The sequence below is a fragment of the Histomonas meleagridis genome, assembly GCF_020186115.1.
Source record: "Histomonas meleagridis strain 2922-C6/04-10x chromosome Unknown contig_41, whole genome shotgun sequence".
Classification (NCBI taxonomy): Eukaryota; Parabasalia; order Tritrichomonadida; family Dientamoebidae; genus Histomonas; species Histomonas meleagridis.
Window position 1 is genome coordinate 357,749 of NW_027150885.1, and position 20,036 is coordinate 377,784.

The following is a 20,036-nucleotide window of genomic DNA, read 5'->3' on the forward strand; positions in this document are numbered from 1 at the left end:
TTATGAAGTTCTTTCATTTTTGAAAGAAAAAGGAATGATAATTAATGATAATATCATTAATGAAACAGCAAAGATTGGAAACTTATATCTTATTAAACATTTTGTCAAAAATACGAAAATTCCAAAAAATATTTTAATTTTTGGTGTAGAATCAGGTAATGTTGAACTGGTTAAATATATTCTCGAACAAAATGGAATTGATATTAATGCTAAAGATATTTATTTGTTTTATATGATATTTATTTATGGGGATGTCTTGTTATAGAACAGTGTTCTGCAGCACAGTAAACCGATAGAACTTTTTGATTTGTTTATATCGAATATTTACCCTGTAAAAACCAAATTTTGACAATATGTCATTTTGATAACGTCGATATTCAATGAAGTTTTTGTGAAAATTATTTAATTGGCGCTTAAACAATTTATTTTGGATTGTTGACAATGATAGCTGATCATTTCAGTCAGCAAACAATTGTTACACATTCATTACGTGGAGATAATAAATATACCAACATTTTAGTTCAGAATGAAAATTTTTGGTTATCGAATATATTCGAAACAAATTTCTCTAATATTATAAGATTGTTATACATTCATTACGTGGAGATAATATATATACCAAAATTTTAGTTCAGAATGAAAATTTTTGGTTATCGAATATATTCGAAACAAATTTCTCTAATATTATAAGATTGTTGTACATTCATTACGTGGAGATAATAAATATACCAACATTTTAGTTCAGAATGATAATTTTTGGTTATCGAATATATTCGAAACAAATTTCTCTAATATTATAAGATTGTTGTACATTCATTACGTGGAGATAATAAATATACCAACATTTTAGTTCAGAATGATAATTTTTGGTTATCGAATATATTCAGAACAAATTTCAATGAATTTTTTATTCATTACTTTTTTCTAGTATTAGGTTATCAATATTATTTGGAAGAATATCTCCATATAAAGAATAAATTACTTCATCATTTATCCCTAATACTCCTCCTCTTCTTACGTCACATGTTTGTGAATTATGACCCCGTGAGCCACAAACTTTACATTTATTTTTATTTTTTGGACCGGAAGGATTGTTTTTTCTCCAAATGTAATAATTATATATCGAACAGTTTTCTGCTCTGTGTTCTTCACTTTTACATATTCTGCATGATGGCGTATCTTCACTTATAACTTCTGGTTCGTTTTGACTTTTCTTTTTTCTTCCTTTCTTTCGTGGAACCGCCATTTCAGGTTCATTCGATGCATTTACTGGTAATGATTTTATGGATAGAAGTCTTGACATCTGAAAAACAATGTCATTATAGTCAGAATCAGAAGCAAGCGAGCCAATTCTGGCAAGTTGCTTACCAAGATATACAATATTGCAATATCTACTTTGATTCTCAAGACTAATATCAATTTCATTTTGATTTTTTTCAATTATTTGTTGTTCTATTTTTATATCAAAATTACTTAACTTCGAAAGTGATTCAGGATCAATAGTCATTAAAGGTAATGTCCCAGAAGTTATCCAATGTGGATGAATTAAATTTGTATGCGGAATATTCAATTTTAATGTAAATATAACACAAAGAATGTGTGGACATGGGTATCCATACACAATGTTATGACCACATGTACAATTAATATGTGATTCATTAATTTCCACAACATTTTTCATTTCTTCTTGTTCTTTATGGACAACAAAATAATTATTTTTATTATTACCAGCAATAATGTAATTTTTTGATTTTAAAATATTTGTAAATATTTCAATAACACATATCTTGGAAGCATTTTGGAAAATATCTGGGAAAGGAAAAGTAATTGGACATAATAATTTTGAATCAGAAATTTGAGCATTTCTATATGATCTTTGCATAGAATGATTGTAATTCTTACGAAATTCCGCCAAAAACATTATTTTTTTCTGTATCAGACTTAATTATTCGATTTATAGATTCAGCAACTGAAGAAGTATTGTAGCCAAGTGTGCATTTTTGTATGAACGCTTTACAAAAATAATTTTTATCATTTGGAATTTTTCTTATATAATTTACCAATTGCGCATCTTTTAATTGAAACAATGATGAAAAGCAATTGTCAACTTCTCTTTTGTTAGTTGAATAACAAATTTTAGAAAACAAATTCTTTGCTTCAACTTTTTCGAACTTGTTAACTTCGCTTTCTTTGAGATGTCGATCAAAATTTTTTCTTTTATGAATTGCGCAAAAAACATGATATGGAGAATGATTCATTTCTGCTATTGGACTTCTATAAGATTGATCTTCATCAGTAATTATTACATCGTTTTTTTCTGCAATATCGGGAGTAAAAATCTGAAATAGAAGAAATGAAATCGTTTCTTCAGTTTCAAATGCTAAGAAGCAAAGGCCATCTGAAAGAATGTGTCTATTATAATCAATTACACTTACAGGTATTACAATCCATCCATTTTATAATTTAGGGTCTGTACTATCAAAGAAAATTATATCTCCAAACTTTAATAAGTTTAATTTTTCATCTTCAGTCTGAGTCCAAATTGCACATTTTAAAGGCATTTTTTGTTCAGGATGAATATAATCAAATGGACCACATATTCCATTATTATCAACCATATATTTACAAAGGCTTTCATATTCATCATCAATGGATGAAAATCTTTCTTTATAAATTATACCAGCTATAATATTTGAAGGTATTTTTAGTCCTCTAAGTTCCATAATATCAGCAATTTGCCTTGGTTTTATGTTAATATTACTAAGCATTTGTATTTCTCTTTCAATTTCTGGACTAATAATTAAAGAAGTTTTTCCAGGTTCTAATGGATGGTTGTGTCTGGCATCAAATGAAGTTATGTGATAACCATTTTTGTTTAGAGAAGTATTCAAATAAAATGGGCATCCAGTTTTCTTAGAAGATTTTGCATCTGGTGTTGGATCGCCAGAATACTCACAACGATATCTAACAAATTGATTCGTTTTTTTGTCTTTTGCGCATGGAATAAAACCTCTATTTCTACAGAGGTCATAGACGAAATTGTGAATATCACCTGAAGTTTTAAAATATACTTCTGTTTAATTTCCATTATAAAATAAACCATTCGCTGTTTCTATTTCTTCCAATTCCTGAGGTGTTAAAGTTATGTGTTGATAACTTTGCATTAGTGAAACAATGAGAAACAATTATAAACGGATTTTACTATGATCTTTTTTTTCCGAATTAGAAGGTACGTTTATACAACCGTCCTCATTTAAAAGGAAATCAATCTATCGGTTTTCCCAATACGTTTTGTTTGCTCTTTAATCGGTGAAGGGTAATTTATTGTTGTAAAAAAACGATAGGAAATTTCAAAGAAATAATTCAATTAAAGCTTGGTACACATTCGTGACAATTTTTTTGTGTTGATATATTGTATGCCAAAATGATTGTATGTGTCAAAATGTTGTTAAAAAGTGACATGATAAATCAAATCTATCTTGTAATGTTAGAAAATTCTAAAAATATTTGGTAAATTGTATAACAATAAACATGTACTCTTATGGACATTCAATAAAAAGCATAATATTCATCATACTTATGTTTATGATTATTTATAAATTAAACATTAATTATATTGAAATCAAACATATTATATGAATGTTATGATATTAATCATATGTTATTAATTCTATTGTGCTATTCATATTATGTTATTCTTATATTTTTATCCTTATATTGTTAATCTTATTGTATTAATCTAATATTGTATTGATCTTATATTGTATTAATCTAATATTGTATTGATCTTATATTGTATTGATCTTATATTGTATTGATCTTGTATTGTATTGATCTTATATTGTTGGTCTAATATTGTTGGTCTAATATTGTTAATCTTATATTGTCGATCTTATGCTGTTGATCTTATATTGCTAATCATATTGTGTTATTCTTATATTTTTATTCTTATATTGTCAATCTTATATTGTTAATCATATTGTGTTGTTCTTATATTGTTACTCTTATATTGTTACTCTTGTTTGTTGATCATATTGTGTTATTCTTATATTTTTATTCTTAATTGTATTATTTCTTTGAAATTTCCTATCGTTTTTTTACAACAATAAATTACCCTTCACCGATTAAAGAGCAAACAAAACGTATTGGGAAAACCGATAGATTGATTTACTTTCAAATATGGACGGTTATATAAACGGTGGTGATGTTATCAGTTTATAATGGTTGATGTCCGATTATACAATAAGTATAAAATTAGTGTGGCGAAAATATTCACCCCAATTAATTATTACTGATATTTTATATATTTAATATAATCATTTTAACTGATCTATATAAATTTAAAAATAATTTGTCCGTTATTTAGTCATTAAACATTAAAATTTAAATTAATACTATACCATTATGTCGTAAGAAACCATGTCTGTATAGAGTTTTCATTAAATTTATCGAATATGGTAACAATTAAGTTCTATTTCAGAATGCAATGAATGTATATCTATGTAAACCAATCAAAAAGTTCTATCGTTCTACTGTGCTGTAAAAAGATAAAAAAAAAAAAAAATAGAATAATAAATGAATTTTTTCCATCATATTTTAGATGTGAATTTTATTGTAAATAATAAACTATAAATTAATAAAAATGTGCTCCCAAATTGGAAATATTTGAATTTTTTATTTATGCTTTTTGCCCTTATCAGCATAACATTTTTGATGAAGGCGAAAAAATCAAATTGTACTTTCTCATTCGTTTTCACATTATCACTTTTGCAATGATTAATACATTTACTATTTTTCACAAATTTATTCATTTTTCTGTTTATTCATTTTTCACAAAGTATTTCCATCTCAAAGGAAAGCATTTACAATAGCAAATTCTCCTTCTATCACCGGCTGTAATTTTCGAATATTTTCTGTTACAATTTTTCTTTTATCATCAGGCAGCACCATAACATCTCTCCACAATGTGTTCCAATCATTTACTTTTTTCTCTTTCACTACTTCTATTAAAGCATCGCACCAATCATTTATTATCTTATTTTTATTATTATCATTTAATGATTTTAATATAATTGTTCGACAATATTTTGCATATTTTGGATATTGATAAATATATTTAATAATTTTAATATTTTCTTCTTTTGTTAATTCATTTTTCATTAAATTACGACTTAAGTTATATAACAAATTTTGTTTTTTATCATCGAAATTCTCTTCATCATTATCAATGAAATCGAATATATTATTACCATTATTAAACCAATCGAAAGTTTCATCTTCATCTTCATCATTTTTATTTAAATAAATTTTAGGACTAATTTCATTAATGTTCATAGTATATATATGAATTCCATCAATAATAATATTCGAATTTATATTATTATTTGTGTTAACGAATTCGATTGTATATAATTTATTAAGTCCAATTTCATTTGGTTTTAATGGTATTGAGATTGGATATCTTGAACCTTTATAATAACGATTAAATATTTTATAATATATTTGTGTCGAACTTTTCTTATTCGATGGAAATATTACAAATCCTAAAATCACCGAATTTGATGAAGATGATTGAATACGCATTAACTTTGGTATATTATTATTATTATTTATATTACTAAATATATAACTATTAAAATCTAATAAATTAGAAATATTATTATTATTAAATGTCGTAATAGTTATATGATTACTTGTACGATTACAATTCATCCAAAAGTTTAATGGTACTTTAAATTTTGTTGGTTCGAAATTAATAATTTTATTGTTGTTGATATTCGTTGATTCATTTTGTGTTTTATTATTATAATTTAATAATTGTAATTCGCCATTATTAGTGATATAATATAAATCATTTGTTGTTACAAAACTTGTTAATTCAGTCATGTCGCATTCTAATAAAGGTAATGCTGAATGTGAAAAGTTATTTGATATTTTATTATATTTAAATGTTTTAGTGGAAAATTTTATTGCAATTAAACCACATGATGATACATGTTGAAATATATATATAAATGGATCTTTAGGATGTAAAAACAAAAACATTAAATTTTGTGGCGTTTCAAATGTTTTAATTCGTATTGTTCGATTAATATTATTTTCAAATAAGTCTTTAGTCTTAATCATTGTAATAAATCGATCATCACGTGTTGATATAAATATTATATCGGATTCTTTACAATAACTTAAATATGTTACTGAGAAACTTACATTAATAAATCGATAATTAACATCAATTTGTGTTGGAATATTATTTAATGAGAAATATCCATATTTAGATGAATCTGTAGCATAAAGACAATAATAATTCTCTAAATATTTTACTATTATAAATGATGTAATATGTTTATTTTGAATATTAATTTTAATAATATTATCATCATTTAAATTTACTATTATAAAATCATTATCATTAAACAACACAATTCGTTCTTCATTAGGTATCCATGAAAAATTAATTAATTTTTCCATTTCATAATCTTTTAATTTGTTTAAAATTCCTTCATCATTAACTTCAAATATTATTAAAGTTTTCGGTGAACAAGCAGCAAATTTCTTATTATTATTTGGTGAAGTTTGTAATTGTAATATTGGAGAAGTTAATTTATATGTATTAATTAAATCAAAATTAAGTAATGAATAACTATATAAATTAGTACCATCAGAAAATATTAAATAATTATTAGTTACACATGTTAATATAATAGGTGAAATTGTACATCTTCGAACTAATAATGATAAATCTCCTTCAAATACAGTTGATAATGAAGAAAACAAATTATTTTGATTCGGAAATTCTTTTTCTTTTTTGATTTTTTCAAACATAAATTGTGAACTAATTGTATCACATGTTTTTAATGTCGAAAAATATTGATTAAATCGTTTCATTAAATCTTCTTTAACATTTTTGTTATCATTATTAATATTTGATTCAATTGTTTTATAAAATAATTGTAAAGTTTCTTCATTAGTTATTTCTAATTTAGATTTTTCTGGTTCATTACTTTTTTGATTTATATTTTTATTATTTTTATTTAATTTACAATATGGAGAATTAAAACAATCACAGAAAAATGAACTATTTTCTGCAAATACTAATTGATGATCTTTATGACATAATTGTGCACATGCTAAACAACATCCTGTATTACCTTTTAATCCACATGTATAACAACGGAACCATGGCTGAATGATAAATTTCTCTCCTGTTTTAACATATGTACATTCTTTAACTTGTTCTTCTTCTTCATAAGGATTAATTGTACCTGTGAATTCTTTATTAATAACATCATCTTCGTTTTGATTCTTTTCATTAAGATCTTCTTTCCATTCATATGAAATTGTATTTTTATGTTTACATTTACAATGTTCATATTTAATATTCTTATGATTATTAGTTAAATATAATAATAATTCAATTAAATCATTTGATACAAATTCTTTAAATTTAATAATTGATTTAATGATTGTTTGAATTTGTTCATTATTTGGTGATAACTTTGCGATTAATAACATCATTTCTTTAGGCCTTTCTATACAATAATCACCAATTTTACTATATATTAAATTCTCATTATCTTTATTAGTTAATAAATGATTTATATATGTAAGTGATGTAACTGTTGATGTATATCTTAAAAAGATTTCAAATAATTCATCTTTCGTTAATGATTTTTCCATTTCTGCAATTATATTAATAGGTAAATTACTACTAAATAATATATCAAATGCTTTTTCATCTTTTTTAGTAACAAATGATTTAATACATGAGATTACAAATTCATTATATTTGAATAATGGTATAAATGATGTTAATAACTTTGTTAATTCTATTTCTTTTGTAATATTTAAATAAATTTCATTAAATGATTTAAATGCTAAATTAATATCAAATTTAATTTGGAATTTTTCATTAATTAATTTTTTGTTTTCTTCTGAAATATAAAAATGTGAAACGAAATTTTGTAAAATGTTTTTAATTTTTTCATTTAATTCGATTTTAGGATAATGTAATATAATTATTAAGTTTAAATTAATTACCAAAAATTTAGAAATGAAATTTGTTAAAAATACTTTTGGTATATTATCATAATAATTTGTTGTTAATTTATTATGTTGGAAACAACCGAATTTAATTGCAGCAATTTTAATTTTATCATTTTTAAGTTCTTCATTTGTTCGATTATTTAAATCTTCTTCTAAAACTTCCAAAACTTTTTCATAATTAATTTCTTTGTTTTGTTGTATCATTTTCCACATTTCAATTGCATTAATAACATTAACTTTCGTTATATCAAAATCAATGATATCTTTGCTTAAGATATGATAAAGAATATTAATCTTTTCCGACTTCTTTGGATCAATGTATTCAATACATTGTGGAAAATTAAGTAATTCAATAATCGATGATTCATCACCAACAGATAATTGGAATAACAATGTCTTCATCGATTTGGGTAACTTAATTGTATTCGTTATAAATGAAATTTCATCTTTCCAATCTTTTGGTAACTCATTTTCCATTAAATTATCTAAAAAGTTTTGAGCACATTTTGCAACACGATCTTGTGAAAATACATAAGTTAAAGCTAGTGTTGGATTAATTTCGGTGGAAATACAATTTGTGGTTAAATATGGATCAGCATATTCGATTAAATGTGATAATGATAATAAAATGACAACTCGATAATCAATTGAATTCTCTAAAACATGCTCAAAAACATTAACGGGAGAAGATTTGTAATAGATAAAAACATATGGATATTGAGGATTATATTCGGAAGTAATCATTTTATCAATAAGTTCATCGTTTTCAATTAGAGGAATAACCGACTGACCAGTTATTTCCTCAAAAAGTGAGCGAACAAATAAATAATGAAATGGATTAATCTTGGTTTTAAATACACTGAAATCTCCTGTAAATGTCGGCGCTTTTTCAGGGCATTCAATAGATGTTTTTTCATTGATAATTTGGATTATTTCTGGATCTTCAGTAAAATTATTAAATTTAATAGAAAAATATAAAGATAATAATATGACATCGGATATGGATGGTATACCACATTCAAGCTTTTTCTGTACAATTTGAATAAACTGAATGGAAGAGTTAATATCATTAATTTCAGATAAAGGAAAATCTACATGTTCACTCTCTTGAAACATATCATCACAGCTTATTTCAAGAAGTGACTCAATTGGTTTTGTTGTCTTTTGTCCAAGTTCATGTGATTTTTTACATAACATTATGGCAATTTGAGAAGCGCGAATAATAGATGACATAACTTTTACTGTGTAGAACTTTTTTGATGGGAATTGAAGTAAACCAACAACTTCAGACCAAAATATTGTGATCTTAGAAAAAGCTTCTGGTGTAATAGAGTTCACATCCAACGACCCAACAATATCCCAAGTTTCTTCAAGCATTTCTTGAGTTGGTGAACTTGTATCATAGAACTCTTGGATTTTTTGCATATTGGAAAATTATAATGCCTAACAAACCTAGTCAATTACTAAAAATGTCAATTTTTTTTTTCTATTTTTAATATTTTAATAAAACAATCAATTTTCTTATTAATAAAAAATAAAAACATTTTGAAAATATTAAATTTTATTACAAAATAATAAATATGAAATTCGCCAAATTTTATGAAAAACAATTTTTTTTTGTTTGCTTTCTATTCATTTTCATTTTTTTTCTTTTTAGAATTTTTAACTTCTCTTATTTTATGTGCTACGAAATCTTCTGATATCATTTTCCTTTGACTTCTTAACTTATTAATTTCATTTCTATCACTACCAATTTTTTCATTAATTCTTTCTTCATTCATTTTTTGATTTTCTAATTTCATTACATTGTTCATAACACATTTAATATATTCATCTTCAATTGGAGGCTTTCGTATTTCTTCAACAATTTTATCTGTTAACCAAACAAGGAAATTATCTTTAATCTCCTTTTCATTCTCATCATAGAAATAACCATTATCGTTCAAATGTTTCATAACATCTTTTTCGATATCCCAAATGAAAAATTCAGCATATCCAAGTGCAGAAACTTTCGAACGTAATTCATGTTGAGCTTTTTCGATTTTAAGTCTTTCTTGTAATATACGTTCTTTTTCTTGGAATTTTCGTTCTTCCGCAGCTTCAATACGTGCAATCGATTCCTTCTCTTTTTTGTCTGTTTGAGCATATGCTTTAAGATATCGACGCATATTAGCAAGTTCTTCTTCTTCTGAAAATTCCATTACGGCTTGTGAAAGCGCTTTTTGGACCAGCGTGGCAACAATAGGCCGTACTTGAATATCAAAGTTAAAAAGTTCTGTGCTGGGGACATTTGTACGGACGCCAACAGCACGAAGTGGTGCTGGCTTTTGATGGATTATTGGTTTTTCAACATATGGGTCGGTTTGAACAGAGACGCTAACTTCGTTCTTCTCAATAACAACAGTGCCATCGAATTCATCTGTTTGCGCAAAAGAATCTGAAAATCCTTCACGAGTTGGTACTTCAGTTGTTTTAGATGCTGTTTTGTTTCTTGATTTTGTAGCTGTTGATGGTATTCTGGTAATTTGTTCTGTATATCGATTTCGTTTTTCATAGGTTGAACCATGATAAACACGTGGATCAACTGTTATATTACGAAATTTTCGTTCATTTTGTTCATCCTGTTCACGATATTTTGGCCGTTCTTGTATTGGCCTTGCATCAGCTCTGTATGAATAATTTGGTGTACTCATTTGGATTAAAAACGGATTTTGTAGACCGTTAAAAAATATGCAAAAAAGAAAAAATTTGGATGTAAAGGGAATCGGACCCCTGGCCTTATCTATGCGAAAGATACGCTCTACCACTGAGCTACACACCCATTCGAAAGTTATAAATATAAAATTTTTTATAAAAATAAAAATATGCATTTCCGGTTGTAAAACCGCTGGATTTTAGGTTGAATTTGGCAAATTTTAATGAGCTACAATCCAACACAGATCCAAATTAAATTACAAATTCATGCTTCAACATTTGCTGGATTAAAGAAGACAAGAGCTTCTGGGCGTGATGCATCATATAGAACCGCATTAGCAAATCTTGAGAAAAAATTGCTTGCTCCAATTCCTGGACTTATAGAGCAATATGCTCAACTTGAAATTTCTTTTCGCGGTGCCGAAATGCTCGAAAAATATATTCGAGAAGTTATTTCTAATCGTGAACTTATTTGCAAAACCAAAAAAGGCAATTTACCTGCTGAACTTCAAACTATCCTTAATGTTCTTTATGTAGCTGCTCCTCTTTATTCAAATAAGAGTTTTGACCAAGATCTCAAACCAATACAAAAAATGCATCCGTCAACACAAAATCTTGCTGTTCCCAAAGAAATCCTTGTTTTTTATAAAATGCGTGAGCTGACATCTGAAGAAGTTTTATTATGTTTCCGCCAAAAAATGGATCGAAGAATATGGACAGATCAAGTAATAAACGCAGTCTTTGGCAATAATCCGAAGTACTCTCCTATTCTTAATATCCTTCTTGATAGGGATCAAGTTATTCAGGTTCAAAATGCATATTACATTCCCCAATAATTCCAAAAATTGGATTACTTAAAACCATTTTATGATAACTTCTTTTAAATTTTTTTATTATTGATTTTAATCAAATTTTTTAGCTTTGTCGATATGAATAATTATCAATTTCAAAACCATCAGATATATCGATGTTGACTTCTGAGAATTATTACACATGTGTAAGAAAATAATTTTATCTGGTTTTTGATCAAAAATAATTTATTATTCACTAAATAAAATTCATTATTTTCAGCTTACGAGAAGTTTACTAATTTAGCAAAGGTGAACCTTCTTGCAAACGTTAAGGTTAGAAAGTCCGTTTCCGATCCATTTGATGAGGCTTGGGAGGGCGCTTCCGACGAGTTGCTTGCAGATGCCTTGTGCAAGTGTTGGAACCTTGTTGCAAAGGTTAGCAGCTAACTTAGCGATTTGTGATGTAACCTTAGTGTTCTTCATGATTGAGACGACGCCACTGACGACTGTCTTGCAGATTGAGCAAGCGGATGCGTTGTCTAATCCTTCTGGGATTTCGATGTAGATTAATTCGTCATCGTCTTCTTCTTCAACTTCGAAGTCGAGTTCTTCGACATCGTTACCCTTGCAGTAGCCGAGTTTGGAGCAGATCTTTGATTGTGAAAGCTTTTGGCCGAGCCATGTCATGATTGGACCAACAGATGCGCCAACGATTGTCTTGCAAAGAGCTGCGCCAACACCGCTAGTGATAGCACCGCATGCTGCTGTGGCTGCTGCCTTAACGATTGCTTGGACAATGCTGTTCTTCATTGCTGCTGAGACAAATCCGACAGCCTTCTTGCAGATGGCACAGTTGTCTGCGTTGGAAAGACCTAATGGAAGTTCGATTTCGGTGACATAGTCATCTTCGTCCATTTCAAGATAAAGTTCGAGATATGCATCATCATTTTCATCATCATTGGATGAGCAAAGTTTGAGCTTGTTGCAAACTTCGGATGAGGTAAGGCCTGAGATGATGTATTCCATGATCTTTGGAATGTACTTGGAAACAATTGAATTGCAGAATTCACGACCGATCTTGGGGAATTTAGCACAGAGCTTTTGGGCTTGTTCAAGAACTTTGGATTCGGCTTCTGTTTCTGTAAGGATTTGAGCAACTGTGGAAGCAAGGTGCTTGCAGATTGAGCAGCCAATGCCATTTTCAAGACCTTCTGGAACTTCAATGTATTCGATTTCATCGTCATCGTTGGACTTGCAGAGGCCAAGCTTGTTGCAGATATTTGCCTTGGAAAGTCCTTTGGAAGCATATGAGATGATTGTTGGAAGTTTGTTAACGATTGTCTTGCAAAGAGCATTGCCTGAACCAGAGAATTTGTTGCAAAGACCAAGTGCTAATTGTTTGATGACAGATTGAACTTGTGAGCTACCCATGAATGATGTGATTCCACCAACAACTGTCTTGCAGATTGAGCATGCATCAGCATTGGAGAGACCTTCTGGGATCTCGATTGGCTCGATATAACTTAATGTGTTTATCAAGAGAAGAGCAAACATATTTGTGATTTAAAGTCAGTTCGAAGTCATTTGACACTTTGCGTGCATTCAATTTTTGGCATTTGACGCCAAATCGCTGTGGGTTCAGAAAAAATAAATTGACTGTGTTTGTTTGAACATTTTTAGCGTCAAAGTTCATCCACCGTTAAAATTCATATGAATTCCTAAGAGGAGTAACATGAAAGTTAAAATGTATAGTAAGTCTTGCGTTGTTTATTTTGTGATTGTTAAGTGGCAGTTTCCGCAATAAAGACGACCATCTTTATGCTTGGCCATGAAGCATCCCTTGCAGTTTTCACATTCTTTACGTTGTGGTTCAACAGATCCATCCTTACCAATCTTGAACAATTTGAGGAGCTTCATCTTTTCCTTCTTGCGGGTATGTGGAACCCTCTTCTTTGTTGTGAAGCTCTTCTTCTTCCTCTTCTTCTTTTTACCACCATCACATTCTGGGATATCATAAAGAACAGAGTCTTCTTCAATTTCATAATCTTGAAGTGAAAATCCATCTTCTAATTCTTTACCTCCAAAGACGAGAAAGCCATCTGTTTGAATCATAGCCTTGATTTCTTCAATCCTGTTTTCTGATTCAATATTTAAACAGATTTGCTTCCCATCGCGTGTCTTAATGAACAACTGCATCAGAAAGGATAAACCGCTCTGTTTTCTGAAGGTTTGTTTGGCCTTGAAATCAGCAATTTTTTTTGGATTTTTGGTGTTATCTTTTATTTTAATTTAATTAAGACTTATTGTTTCGATTTGTAACTATTTTAGATCATTATCCTATATAAAAAATTTTGAATTGTAACTTCTATTAATTAAATTCCAAATCATATTAAAAAAGAAATTTTGTTGGATAGCAATTATTTAATTACAAAAAAAATTCCGATTCTTATATGAATCAAATACTGAATTCTGCTTCATCAGTATTTGAAGATTGTGAGTTTACAGCCTTTGCTTCCGTGAATGAGCTTGACTGTGATCTCATTGGAATTCTTTTTCTTTTATTTATCAATGGAAACTCATAAACACTTTGGAAAGCAGGTGATGTGATCTGACTTGTGCACCCCATTGAAATCATCTTAACGTACTCCGAGGGGACCGTTTTTTCTTTGAGTGAGTCCATAAACGGTCGCAATGTACGGGAGCCGACAAGCAAACTCGGGAATGAGTTTTGTTTGATTCCTTTTACTCCTTTTAAGATCCTTCCTATTGTTACCTTCCATAAGTTTGCTGGTTGAACGCCAACTGCAGTACATATTAAGCTAATTATGAATTTTCTGATTTCTTGAATTGAACCAGTCTTTAAGGAAAAAGGGAGGTTGGTAATCCACTTTGGCAAAGGCTCAAGCTTATTTTGTGATAAGGTTCGTTTATCAAGATCAATATAAATATGACCAATAATTTCCAATTCTTGGATTTCTGACTCTAAGCTAGAATGAATCCCAACTATAAAAGGAGCTGGAGATTGTAATGTAATGAGGTATTCCTTTGGTAAAATTGGAATAAAAATATGATGCCATTGAAGAGGATATATTAACGATACAAGAGAATAACAAAAACCAGTTAATTCAGATAAATTGGATGATACAATGATAAATGAAGTATCTGTTAATAGAGCAATTATTAGACGCTGAACAACACCCATGTCAAAAGAGTTAACTATTGATTTTGACAATGATGCAACTTGTAAATCTGTTTTTCTGGAAGCTGCACCTAGCGAAGGAATAAAGTTAATTGAAATCGGATCCGAGACAATGCTTTTTAGGAAGTTTTTGGCTGATGGAATTGAATTAAGTAATAAAGTACGAACTGTTTTTAAAATTTCATTATAAACTTCATTAAGATAGTACCTGGAAACTAAACAAATAATAGATTGTTTGGTTGTATCCAATTCCTTTAGTTGGAATGATGTTTGATCAAGAAGGCAAAAAACATTATAAAAAATATTTTTTGACGAGCTAAAACGAAACACAAAGTCAAGCGGGCCGGATATTTGACTCTTTATTGGAGAAAAAAAGTGTGATAAAGATTTGATATCTTTTTCATCAATTTCATTATTAGAATAAAGTAAAACAATTCCACCTTCCTGTACAACCCCTGCCCAAATGAATATGTTTTTGTCATTCCGAGAAAAGAAATTTAGCATTTTTGTTGATCTCGGAAGTGAAATATCAATAAACGTTCTCATCCTTAAAATAAAAAAATTAATCACTTGTAGACATATATTTGTTATATTCATTGGTATCATGTCTTCAATAAATCTTAAACATCCAAATATATTAACAATAAGATCAACAATTGATTTCTTTAAATTGCATTTTATTCGAAACATTGTTTTTCTTTATAAAACAATTTGATTTGGTCATATTTAACTAAAGATATCATTTTAGAAAGAAATTATTTACATAAAAATTAAAAACAAAAAATTCAAAATATCCGTTTTAGAATATCCAAAAGCTTAATATTGGAAAACATTATATTTTCTTTATATCGCATTGTCAGCAAAAAGATATTACCATTTTCTTCTGTCTTCTCTTTTGTTTATGTCCCACATTTGGTAATGATTCACTTTTTGGTATACAATTCTTTGGCACTGTACACATGTTCTCATGCATCCTCAACAATTCGCCTCTTTTCTTTGGGTCGGGTAATATTGCGACCATATCAGTGAAAATTGCGTTTTTCTTATCGCCCGCAATTTCCGAGAATTGTTCATAAAATTGTCGAACAGATATTTTGTTTTGTATAAGTAATGTTGCTTGTGTCTTTAGCTTGTCAATTATCGATTCGTCATCAAATACAATCCGAAGTTTGTTCATGAAGCGATTGTTTAAACTAATGATTTGATCGCGATGATCTTCATCATCTTCTTGAAGAACAACTTTCGGAGGGCGCTCTTTTGTGGTACGTTCGCCATGTACTTCATAAAGATGTCTTCGAAGTTCATCATATGTTGCAAATGCAATGAAATTATCAGATGAACATTCGGGATAATGACAGACGAAATGCGTGTTTTCAATATGTCGTACTAAGTCTTGTGCTGTGTTACACCAAATAACTTTGTTACGCTTGATACAAATATCACATCGAAAATGATTATCAAGCATATGCATTTCAAGATCTTTGGAATCAAATGCTGTGAATTTACAACATGGACATTTTTGATGATGGCTTATGTGCTCAAGAAATTGATTGTTTGGAAAAACAGGTGTTTCACAAGGGAGAAAACGTTTTGATGCGGCACAAATTTGACAAACAGAATATTGATGTTGCTTAACATGTTGTTCGAGATTTTGTACATTAGAAAATTTTTGATCACATTTGATACATGAAAAACATAAAAACGAATTAATTTGATTTTGGATTTGTGGTTCAAAATATCCTAAATTTAACTCATTGTCATGCTTTGTCACTTTCCATTTGGCCTGGTCGTAACTAATTTTCATATTAGTTGTTGCAATTGGTTCTGAATTTATTTCTCTTTGGCAAAAGTAGCAGATATGTGAGTTATAACATTTTACAAGTCTAACATAGCATTTTAAACAAAAGTTAGAGTGGCCACAAGGTAGAATAACTCTTGTGTGTACTTGTTGAAGACAGATTTCGCATTCCATTTACAGTTCCACCGACCAAAGATTTTAACGTTCGCTTTAGAAAGTAAACGGGTGTTTATATTGAGTACTTTACAAAAGACAACATTTTTATGGATATTGATCCTGTTCAACTAGAAATTGATCCAGGAAATATAATCAAGGTATCAATGTCTATAAAAGAGATCAATGGTAAACCATTTATTGAATTTGTTGATGATAATTCAAACGTTTTTTTATCAAATCCATTGTTTTCATTTAAACAAATGGAATATAGTGAAAGCGAATTACTTTTAAAGCTTGAGGGATCAGATATCAGAATAATTCGTTTCTACAATAGATTATCTTTATCAATTGTAATGACTTTTATTCAGAAACATGCAAAAATTGATGCAATACCAGGTACCTCAAAATGTACAATATCAATGGTAGAACGACCAAAAGAAAAAAAGACAATTAGAGATATCTCTCTAATTCCACCAAATCAAAAGAAATTACAACAAGTCATGAAGCAAAAAATTTCGTTCGATTTTGATCACTGTCATCCATCAGTTTTTGATCATAAATCTTCAATATCATTTTTAATTCCAAAAAAGGAACCAGTTACAGACAAAGATTTATTCAATTATATTGATCAAGAAACTACTAGGCTTCAGCAAGGAATTTTATTTTCTTCTCTAGATTTTTCGTCTAAGTCATATTCTTATATTTTATATAATTCCTTATTTTTAAAATATGGAGAACCTAAAGAATTAACCACAAGTTATCTCCGTGTTAAAGAGCAATGGAATATCCTTACTGAAGATCAATGGATCAATGATGATTCTCTTCGTAAATTCACAAAATATCTTGAATCGAAACTTGACACTTTTCACATAAACTCCGATACGATTAAACGTATCATTTTTAATGTTTTTATGTCTTGTATGTTTAACATGGGGGAAAATGATAATATTTTTCCCCTAATATTTAAACACTAACACATAGTCTGTAGATTTTATCTAAAATGGGCGCCAAACGATAATTATTTGAATCTGATCTTAATCTTTACTAAAAGTTATATTTGCGGACCACTTGATAAAAAGACAATTTTAGATTTTCGTGGTAATAAAATTAATACTGATGAAGCAGAAGCGATGATATTTTGGTCATTTTATAACTTTCGATGTATGTACATGGATGCAACTAATGAAAGATATTCATTTCCTTTATATTATTATCTTTTCTTTATTATCGAAGAAAAAATAATGAATCATTTCCCGCAATTGAAGAATTTCATGGAAAAGTTTTCAGGATGCATCACGAACTTCCAATTCATGAGAAAATCGATTTCGGAACTTTTCATTATGCGGCGAACATTTGATGAGGCACAAAAAATGATCGCCGCGATTTTGTTATCACCGAATCCTTATAACATGTTGATATTCTTTGTGAGTGCTGTGTTGGTTGAGTTGAGTGATTTGGAAATAGATCCAAATCTGTTCGATGAGGAATTGTTAACAAATTATTTGGAGTCTAAGATTGATTTACTCGATCTTGACTTGTTGTTGTATAACGTGGATACATTAATGATGTATACACAAATTGGTGACAAGTCAAAGGAATACTTTAGTAGCCATTGATATGTCAAAATCATTAATGTATTAATACGGATTTTAGTAAAACATTAAATTTCAATTAAAAATCAATTGTGAATTATTGTGTTTGGAAAAAAATTTAGATATTCCATCTTTATGTAAATTGGTGTTTCCTTTCCAATTTTGTAGATAAAATTTATATGAATTCTTGAAATATTGTGATAATTTTACCTTGATTAATGTACTCTATTTCAGGGTTGACTCAATTTTAATTTCACTCATTGTTCCCAACTCATTTGCGTTCAAATTCATGTTATAGAACATAGTCATTCATTATTATAAAAATTAATTACAATTTGTTTTTTAAAATAAAAGATTAATCTTGATATCATATTTATTCAAGATATTTAGAGATTTTGAAGGCTTAAAGGCTCTCCTATTACACTGTTATTTGAATTTTTCTTTCTTTTGCATACGATTATCATGATAATAACAAGAACTATAGCAACAATCCCAGCAGAAATTGATATTCCAATAATCGCACCTTTTGATAATAGGCTCTTTTCTAGATATAGAGAAATTATTTTAACCATGTTGTTAAGTGATTCATCAATTTCTATTTTACAATTATTTGTGTTAGTGAAAACTATTGTAATTGAAACATTATCCATAATTTTAATAGATTCTTTTTCGCCATTAATAATTTTAATATTATATTTAGAAGTACGATTTGTTATTAATGTAAAATTCATTCCTTTAACAAAGTTAAATTTCTTCATTTCATTTGTTTTTGTAAAGAGTTTAATCGAATCGTTATATATTTTAATCTTAGGAATTGGATTATATGTATCACTAATATTAACTTCATATGGCTTTATTAATGATTCTGAATATGAATCAAAATCAGTAATAAGATGTTGAACTGATAAATAATGATTATTTGATATAAAACTTACATTTTTGACATTCAAATAATCGAACATAACAAATGTTTGTGTACTTTCTTTGATATCTCCTAACTGAAGAATTAAATCTTTTGCAGTTAATTTAATTCCATTAATTTTAGATGGTTCTGATATTGTAATTACATGTTTTGGTCCTTCTTTATTCAGCAGTTTTAATGTAATATTGAAATAAACCATAAATAATGGATTGATTGAATATGAATGATCAATATAAATTGTTCTGTTGTTTACATAACTCCAAAGTCCAAATAATGAGTTTAAATCTGAATACGTATTTTGATATTCACACTTTGATTTTGTACATTGATTATTTTCACAGAAACATAAAGGTCCATTATGAGGAGCATTTAATGCACAAGTAATAAATTGTGTTGCATCTCTAAAATTATTTGAAATCATGAAATAATGTTCCTGTTTTGAATCAACTTCTAAGAAATCATCAAATCCATTATTTCCGAAAGAATTAATTAAATTCCCATTTTCGGCTAAAACTGGGATATAATTATCTGGCGAACCTAGTTCCCAAATTACGGATCTTGTATTACTTTGATTTAAACAAATTGTTGTAATAAGTAATTTATCATATTGTGCTTGAGGTGAAATTTTGAAATAAACAAATGTATTTGGTGGAATTACATTAATTAAGCCAGATTTATAATTTGGAAATTCATTAAATTGAATTCTACAAAGTTGACCTGAATATCCTTCATTGCATTTCATCCTTCCATTTTCACAAATTCCATTTTCTAAAGGTAAGCAATTTGTTGTAGCATTCATTTCAATATAAATTGGATTTAATTCAGTATCATTTTGTGT

At 28.2% G+C, this 20,036-nt stretch overlaps 5 protein-coding genes across 5 annotated transcripts; 1 reads left to right on the forward strand and 4 right to left on the reverse strand.

The window, feature by feature from the left end:
• Positions 1-9,674: 9,674 nt before the first annotated feature.
• GO595_006302 (radial spoke head protein 3-like) lies at positions 9,675-10,739 on the reverse strand (the record flags this gene model as incomplete). The annotated part of the gene is made up of 1 exon (XM_067919640.1): positions 9,675-10,739. The coding sequence occupies one exon, from the start codon at positions 10,737-10,739 to the stop codon at positions 9,675-9,677; it is 1,065 nt and encodes a 354-aa protein (XP_067773617.1).
• A 225-nt stretch (positions 10,740-10,964) lies between these two features.
• On the forward strand, positions 10,965-11,576 carry GO595_006303 (uncharacterized protein; the record flags this gene model as incomplete). The annotated part of the gene is made up of 1 exon (XM_067919642.1): positions 10,965-11,576. The coding sequence occupies one exon, from the start codon at positions 10,965-10,967 to the stop codon at positions 11,574-11,576; it is 612 nt and encodes a 203-aa protein (XP_067773618.1).
• Positions 11,577-11,831: 255 nt separating this feature from the next.
• GO595_006304 (surfactant B protein) lies at positions 11,832-13,085 on the reverse strand (the record flags this gene model as incomplete). Its single annotated transcript, XM_067919643.1, has 1 exon — positions 11,832-13,085. One exon carries the CDS (start codon positions 13,083-13,085, stop codon positions 11,832-11,834), a length of 1,254 nt encoding a protein of 417 aa, XP_067773619.1.
• Positions 13,086-13,298: 213 nt separating this feature from the next.
• GO595_006305 (Ubiquitin-40S ribosomal protein S27a) lies at positions 13,299-13,727 on the reverse strand (the record flags this gene model as incomplete). The annotated part of the gene is made up of 1 exon (XM_067919644.1): positions 13,299-13,727. One exon carries the CDS (start codon positions 13,725-13,727, stop codon positions 13,299-13,301), a length of 429 nt encoding a protein of 142 aa, XP_067773620.1.
• A 1,859-nt stretch (positions 13,728-15,586) lies between these two features.
• On the reverse strand, positions 15,587-16,201 carry GO595_006306 (zinc finger protein, C2H2 type family protein; the record flags this gene model as incomplete). The annotated part of the gene is made up of 1 exon (XM_067919645.1): positions 15,587-16,201. The coding sequence occupies one exon, from the start codon at positions 16,199-16,201 to the stop codon at positions 15,587-15,589; it is 615 nt and encodes a 204-aa protein (XP_067773621.1).
• Positions 16,202-20,036: the final 3,835 nt, after the last annotated feature.